The sequence below is a fragment of the Lupinus angustifolius genome, chromosome LG02, assembly GCF_001865875.1.
Source record: "Lupinus angustifolius cultivar Tanjil chromosome LG02, LupAngTanjil_v1.0, whole genome shotgun sequence".
NCBI classification, from domain to species: Eukaryota; Viridiplantae; Streptophyta; class Magnoliopsida; order Fabales; family Fabaceae; genus Lupinus; species Lupinus angustifolius.
Genome location: NC_032010.1, coordinates 11,497,522 through 11,506,045, shown reverse-complemented (window position 1 = coordinate 11,506,045; position 8,524 = coordinate 11,497,522). Strand labels below are relative to the sequence as shown.

Below are 8,524 nucleotides of genomic sequence, written 5' to 3'. Positions count from 1 at the left end.
TACAAAGGTTTTAAATTAGATGAGTCTATAAGCAAAAAAATATTCAAAGACATACAAAGTATTCTCTCATTTATTCTTTTAGTTCTTTTCTAAAATAACTTATCTACAATGATATTCAAAATAATAGATTTTCTTATCAACTATGACAATATAGTAGTTCCAATATGATTGACACTTTTCACGCACTACGTCGGTTGGTCATGAATCTTTGGTGGATTAACATGATGTTTTATTCCTAATTTTATGTTATTTTTTTAAATTGTACATATTTATTCTAGTATCTTTGTACTTGTTAGAACTAATAAGATTTGCATGAACATGTGTGACATGTCCAATAAATAAAAAACAGCATCAATTTATCTCACTTATCAAAGTTACTTTTATGAAATTTAATTGCTCACCTATCTATTTAAATAAATATTCACATGTCTATGAAAGTTTTGCTAGTTTGTAACATGCTTCATAGATGACCCTTGAGAATTTTAATTTTTTTTTACAAGCTTCTTTCTTTATTCCAAATTAAAATCCTTTCACTTAGCCCAAAATTAATGGTGTTAGTTCTTTTTGGTTCGCAAGGTTAAAAAGTATCTTGCTGCATCTTTGATATCTCCAACATTGATTAAGTGACTCATATTGATATTATCTTCCTTCTTTGCATTAATATTAAGAGAAAAATATATATATATATATATATATATATAATGTAAAAATTTAATACATTATCAATTTATTATTCATCATTCATTTTCTATTATTATTGACTATTCAAACAAAGTATATCAATGAATATTAGATAATATACTAACTGTATAAATCTTTACTCTAATAGTGATATTAAATTTTACTATTAATGATTAAAATGTGTTTCTATGCAAGATAGAACTTTAGACTATCTACATTTTTGGTTTGTTGCAATTTAGACATTGCAATTCCATTAATTTGTCTAACTCTCTCCCTTGACAACTTCAACACTCTTCCTATCTCTTCAAAAGACAAAGGGGTCTCTCCATTGAGTCCAAAGTATAATCTTACAATTTGTTCTTCCCTTTTGGTAAGTGTTTTAAGAAGTTTCAACACCTCCTCCTTCATTAGTTCCCTCTCTACCATCTTCTCTGGAATCATTTCATCTGGCCCTGCTATAATGTCCTGCATTATTTTATTAGATACATTAACAACCAAAATTTCAGAATTTGTATCAAACATGCTAAAAAATTTGTCCTACTCAATTATACATAAGTTAAATATAGTTTTTGTATTTTTATAAAGAGAAAAAGCTTATGCATTTGAAAATATAGAGTTTTATATGATACCTACTACACACTCTCCCAGTTTTAGTATAATCATTCACTTACATAGTAAAAATTTGTTTCAAAATATTTGTACACTTATATTACAAAAGGATACTAAACACTTATTTTTGCTTATGACAAAGTAAATGTTGAGAAATGAGAATAATGTTTAAAGGATGAAATAGGAAATCATATACAATTTTTCTAAATTTTAACAAAATTAATTAAATTTCTTAATATGTATTTCTTCTTTCAGGTTAGTTATTTTTTAAATAAAAATAGTATTATTCATCATTTATTTATGTCATTTATTTAAAAAGTCGATGTCTTTTAACATGATGGATAATGCATGACATGGTAAAAAAATGTAATTAAACACTCATTAACTTGTTGAATAAATCTAGAGGGTTAAGTTGAAAATGTAATTAAACACTCATTAAATGATCACATATATTATATTAATGAGGTGAAGGTTTCTCTAAACCTTATATATATTTGAGAGATCATTCGATGTAGGATTTATCTTGATACTCCTCACTTCCATGATTGAACTTTTGGAGTGTGAAGTTTACAAGATTGGATATCTACGGGTGACCTTTCAGGAGGGTCAGACTCTTATACCATATTAGAATGACTACACCTAACTAAATCTTAAAAGTTTGCTAATATGGTGAGGTTTTCTAAGCTTTACAAACATTGACTCTACTATATTCCAATCCATGTGGAACTTATCTTATAAAGCATTGAAGATTTTCTTTCATTTCATGAATCAAATGTTTAGTTTATTCATATAAGTGATATAACATAAGATAAGACATAAGAGTAGAGTTGTTAAAGAACAACCTGTAATGTCATTGTGCCACGATCTGTAACAACTTTGTTCAATGAAATTGGTAGTCTGTTCCTTTGACAAAGAAGCTTCACAGTTGAAACATTTACATTGAGCAACTCAGCCATTTCATTATAGGAAGGAACCCTTCTCAGTCTTCTGCTCAAAACATTGTTAGCCTCTGCAATTTTTGCAATCATCTCATACTTGCCTCCCTATAAAACACAAACTAACCAAGCATTCACAATTACTTAAAACCATTCACAATCATCTCAACTCTTGTATTAAACTAACCACATATAAGTTTGTTATTGATCTTACTTTTCAAAAGCACTTGTTAAGAGCTGCTTTAGAAACTTCACAAATTACCACAATGTAATGCTTAGTAAAATAGTTTATGGGTTTGATTCAAATCATGTGAAAGTTTGATTAATATCAAATAGAAACACTTTAAATAATGAATGAAAACAAAATGAACATGCAAGTAGTAGAAATAGTGATTAATTAAATCCCTAAAACAGTCTTTCCATTTGTGGGGCTTACATCAACCTTTCTTAGACTCTATTAGATTGGGTCTTGCACATTGGGGCTCATCTTCGGTACTAGACAGTCCAATACTGAAATGTGAGACCTAAATTGGTTTGATGATTTAAAAATACTATTTTAAAATAAATTAAAACCTACACCGTTATATTTTTTTAATGTCATATGTTATCATCTCCTCCAATACCGGAGAGGATCCAGTTTCGGGTCACCCTTTTTCGAAATTGTTTATGAGTGGGGATTTAATTACTCAAAGAGTAAATTTAAAATACTTATTTCACATCTTAACTATTAATTTTATGGAAATTCAATTGTTTGAATTAGTGAGTAGATTTAAATCATTAAATTTTCCTAATTAATGGCTAAGATATGAAATAAGTTTTTTATAAGTTGTTTATATATCTATTCGTCTATTTCAAAATAATAATCACTAGTAAGTAGTAACCTTCGCATGAACCCATGTCTAAGAAGGTTCTAAAAGCAAACATAAAAGTTAATATTACTCAAAAGAACTTAGCAATTACTTAAAAGTTAATGCTTATGGTAAATAGAAGTCATTAACAAAATTGATCTCAAACCCATTATGCATGTTTCAAAACAAGTTATAACTAAAAAAAAGCTATATCAGTTGAAGTAAAAGCAATAATCCATTATGACATATACAACAAACTAGAATCATAATGTTGATTGAAGTGTGCCTCACCGGTAATCTGATTAATCTAGATTTCTTAGCCACAGCTTTAATAATGGCTTGTTTAATCCACCAATAAACATATGTAGACAGCTTATTTCCTCTATCTGGATCAAATTTCTCAGCTCCTTTTAGAAGTCCAATAGTTCCTTCCTGATAAAATCAATTATAGTGCCTAAGAATAAAGTGTAACAAAGAGTGACATACTAAAAAGTTATAGATACCTGCATAAGGTCTTGAAAGCTTAATCCTTTTCCTTGATAGCTAGATGCAATAGAAGCAACTAATCCTCGATATTCGCGAGCTATTCTTTCTCTTGATTCTCTTGTATTACACAATACTTTATCAAGAATTGCATTACCAAGAACTAATCTCCTCATTGGGATTGCAGGATGCTCTTTAGATTCATTGATTCTTAACTTAGCAAGTTCAATCTTTGCTCCCTCCTGTTAATATTATGCAGTATATACGTTACGAAAATGTTTCGCGAACAATCATCCTCGATAACTCGGGAAAATTTTCGATTTCTATAAGGCAGAGTACTTGTGCATTACCCTTTTCTAATGGAATTGGTTTAATTTATAAACAGATAGAATAGAAGACAAACATGTAGGCATATAAAAAGCATAGTATGAGTGTTATATCCAACAAATCATTGAAAACTCAAACTATATATACCTTAAGACATAAACAAAGCTCTGCCTCTTCTCTTGAACTCAAAATCCCGGATTTTCGAGACCGAATCGAAAGTCTATCAGGTAAGGAGTTGCTGTAAATCTCTTCTTCTTCTTCCATACACTCCAAACTCTTTCTCCTTTTTCTCCTTTTCTTCCTCCTCAGGTCCAATCCTATGCTACTTCTATCTCTAAAAGGCCATTCTTTTGCAATTCCACCAGCTTCAGACACATCAACAACATCTCTAGCTACCTCAACAGCAGCATTAGCCACTGCAACAGCTTCTGTTGCTGCAATGACTAGTGCATCACTAGAAATAAAATTTGCACCATACTTTGAGGAAGTAGTAGTACATGGCAAAGTTGGTTGAAGAGAATGATGGGTCTTAAGAGTTGGAAAAGACATAGTAGGGAGAATATGAGAGTGGCTTGAAGATGAACATATTGTAGTTATTATGGCCATAAATGAACGATGGGTAGTTTCATAATGCTTGGTTTGGTTACAAACATAAGAACTTGGATTGAAGATATTTCTGAATGAAAAAGTGAAAAAAATAATATCTTGTTTTGTAGAACCACATAATGCCATATGAAAATGATAAATGGTAAGAGAGATTATCTACTTGTGTGGATGTTGTGCTATGTGATCCAAAGTAGAATTATTGTTCCATTCGTGATTTCATAACTATACAAATAATTGAAAAGTTTGAAGCAATATTTGTGTGATTGTACTAGCGCTGAGAATTACATTATCTTAAGAAACAATTACAATAGAGTGAAGGTTTTTGTTTGGATATGTTTGGTAAAAAAAGACATCAATATAATCTATTTTGTTTGGGTTTAGTAGAAAAATTGTTTATGGTAAATTACAATTTTTTTATAAAAGTGATTTTGAGTCATAAACTAGAAATAGCAAAGTTGATTAGTGTGTGTGAAGCTAAGGTGTTTTGTTTATAAAAGTGTTTATGAGAATTAGTTAAGTGCTAGAAAGCTTAGTTGCAAAACTAGCTTATTTTGGTTAAAAGGGTATGGTTTTAAGTTAAAGAAAATGAAAATTAGTAGTTACTCTAATGAGGTAGAAACCGAATTGATTAGAGAAAAATTAGAGGGAAGTTTAGTGCAAAATCTACTTTGGTTTAAAACAACAAAATTGGTTTTAACTACGAGGAGTATTGTCTCCAAAGTTAAAATAAATAACATGAGTAGAAGCATTGCTTAAATATTTTTGGTTAAGATTTGAGAATGGCTTATACTTAATGATATAAAGGCTTTTCAATTTTATTGTAATGAAAACATGTAAAGAGTTTTGATTTAAGTTATAACAGTGTTGGAGTTGAAGTTTTCTAGTTGTTATCCACACTTCAGATCTTGAATTAAAATGAGAATATATTTCAAACTATATAGGATAAATTAGTAATTCTAGTTTTAAATTACATATGCATGTGTGTATTTGGAATGAGGAAAAATAAATGGTTTAGATTAAGAATAACTTTGATAAAACATACAAGATAAATGATACTTTGTAATATTTTAGATTAAGATAAAAAAGATGAGTATGAAATTAAGTTATAAAGTTTAAAAATAACTTTTTAGAAAATTGAGTAACATGTTAGGGTTTATAGTAATATGTTATCTAAAATAGAATAAGTGATAAAAAATAGGGAAAATAACTGATTACTCAAGTGAGTAGTCAATTATCATGTTGGATATTAAGGGAGAGTAATCGATTACCACGATTAATTAACCGACTACTGAGTATTGTTGCAATTTCAAATATGAAATTGAAGCAAGATATTCTCAAACGAGTGAATGTCTTCCCAAATATCTTGTATCTCCTAGAAAGCACTTGTGGATCTCTTGAAACTCTATATAGTCTATCCTAAGTCTCAAAAATGAAAAACATAATTTCTTACAACTTGAATAATAGTTTAAATCATATCTTGGCATTCAAGTAAACTTAGTTTTTTAGAGAGAAAAAAATCTGTTTTTATAAGTTTGAAAAACTTAGAGCAATTTGTGATATTTAGTGTGATTGTCTTACAAGGATTCAAACCATACAAAATTGAGTATTAGTGATCCTTAGCCATACTTAGACTTCATCATTCTTATCACAAAGAAGAGTCACCATAAGATTAGGTTAATGAACTTGTATAACAATCAAAGTGATGTAATTTTTTGTTGGGAAAATTTGATTAATTGACTTGAGTGAATCTTGGTGTGAGATTTGTAAAGTGATACTTAAATTACATAGTAAAAATCTCTTAATACAAGTCAAGAGGACTCGGTGTAACTTTAAGTCAGTGAATGTATGATTTTCTCAATCCATAGTCTTAAGTTGGTGAAGATGTGATTTTCTCAAGCCATACTGTTTTCAATTTTACAATACTTGTTCTTAACTTTTATCTTTGTTGCACTTCTGATTCTAACAATTTTTAAAGAACAAAAAGTCTACAAAATTAAATCATCTCTCTTTTAGTTTGTCATCTATACCCAAAAATCAAAACTTTTTTATTATTATTACCATTTTTAAAATTCAAATTTAAATATGGTCATAAACTCAAAAGTTCCAATTGAGTATATTTTGGGTTGTGGAACACCTAATTTTTTTTGTGATGAAAAACAACTTAATATTTTTTATAAAGCGCATAGGTTATTGTAATATCAAACAAATGTGTAAAAAACAATTATTCGATCTTAAAAAAAATAAAAGTAGTCGGAACACTCATTTTGGGGGAAATTATTAATAAGTATATAAAGTTAAAAAATTATCACATTACCCAGGTAAAAAATAGTTATTGGACCTTTAATAAATAACAAACTAATACCTTATCTACAATTGTTTATATTTATTTAATTAAAATACGAAAATTAAATGAATATTTTTTGGTATAATCAATGGTATCAAATTATCTTTTAGGTAAGGAATTAACCATTTTTAAGATGGATAATTGTTCCCTCAACTAGTGTCACTCTGAAAAATTATACACATGTTTTTTAAAAGAAACCATCCATTATTCGATTAATAAGTGACCATAAAGTCACTCCAAACATTTTTTTAAATAATTATTTAAAAGAAAGAAAACTAATTTTTCCAGATATTAATTAGTTATAATTGAGCCCATAAGTAACAATTAACCTTTTTAAAACATTTTGTATTTTAAATTAGTTATTTAAAATTGAATTTTCCCATTATTGAGCTAATAAATACTCAATTAAAACTTCTTTATTATTATTCTTATTTTATTAGAGCACGGAATCATATTGAAATCTGTATTCAATATCCATCCTTCATTTATTAATTAAGTCTTTAATCATTTATTTTTGTACAACATTTTTCTAAGTTTGTGACAGATTTACATGAAAAATAATTCTCTATTTAGTTTCTTTGTGCTTTTAGTGGACATCAATTTAATTTTTAATAAATTTATATTTATATTTTGATTTCAACTTTTAAAAGGTAGATTCATGTTAGTCAATTTGTTAATATTAAGATAGTTGTTGATATGATATGTTAACAGCACACATAATAACTACAAGTTGGAGAATTTTGTTAATTCATCTAAACAATGTCGTTTTGATTTTAAAAAAACTAAGACACAAAACAACATCATCACAACATGTTTTTTGTCATCTTCCTCCACCTCAATAATAACTCTAAGAAAACACATTTATTCCACTCCTCCAAATTTATGTAAATATCATATTAGTCAAATCAGTAAACCAAATTTTGAATCATTAACTATGTCTTTTCACTCCCAGATCATCCTTATTGATACTAAGTTGTCATATTATCCTTAAAGAAAAAACATATATTAGTTTCCGTTACCCCGTAAATAACGTATTAGTCCAATTGGTAAACAAAATTTGAAACCACAAACCATGTCTTTTTTCACCCCAAACCACCTTTATTGATACTAAAAAAAAATCAAAAGATAAGATGACATATCATAACTACATTAATTTCAAAAGTAAGTAGTCTTGTAGTTAAGTTAAACACAAGCATTTTTCACATAAACAGCAGTAATGATTTTAACTCAAATGAAACATAAGATTCTTAATGCATAATGAACAGCCTGCCAAACATAAATTTCATGAGATTCGCTAAATAAAATTGCTAATGGGGTACTCACCGAGATAAATCAAACATAAATAAAAGTCCTCTATTTTGATATATGTGAGTTTTAAATCAAACATAAATAAAAAAAAAGTATCACTTTAGAAACATGTGTTACTTTTGTAAGAAAGAATTGTAATTCCAGCTAGTTATGTTTGGGCTTTGTAAATGTACTGGTTATTAGAACTTACTATAAGTAGAAGGGGAATTATTAAATTTCTGTTGGTTGTTGATAACAGATTCCATTAATAGAAACTTTCCTATTCATCATCTTCTACCACTAGCATTCTTTCTAAAACACGTTTTCTTCTTCTTTAACTCTCATTCTTCTCATTCCAACAGTGGTATCACGAGCTAATAGATCACGAACCTGTGGGTGAACAC

The 8,524-nt window shown here is 28.1% G+C and overlaps 1 protein-coding gene across 1 annotated transcript; it reads right to left on the bottom strand.

Moving 5' to 3' along the window:
* Positions 848-4,610, bottom strand: LOC109335819 (RNA polymerase sigma factor sigD, chloroplastic). Its single transcript, XM_019572026.1, has 5 exons — positions 4,031-4,610; positions 3,577-3,798; positions 3,365-3,505; positions 2,133-2,333; positions 848-1,146 (listed from the first exon to the last, which is right to left on the bottom strand). The coding sequence occupies exons 1-5, from the start codon at positions 4,487-4,489 to the stop codon at positions 868-870; spliced, it is 1,302 nt and encodes a 433-aa protein (XP_019427571.1). The 5' UTR covers positions 4,490-4,610; the 3' UTR covers positions 848-867.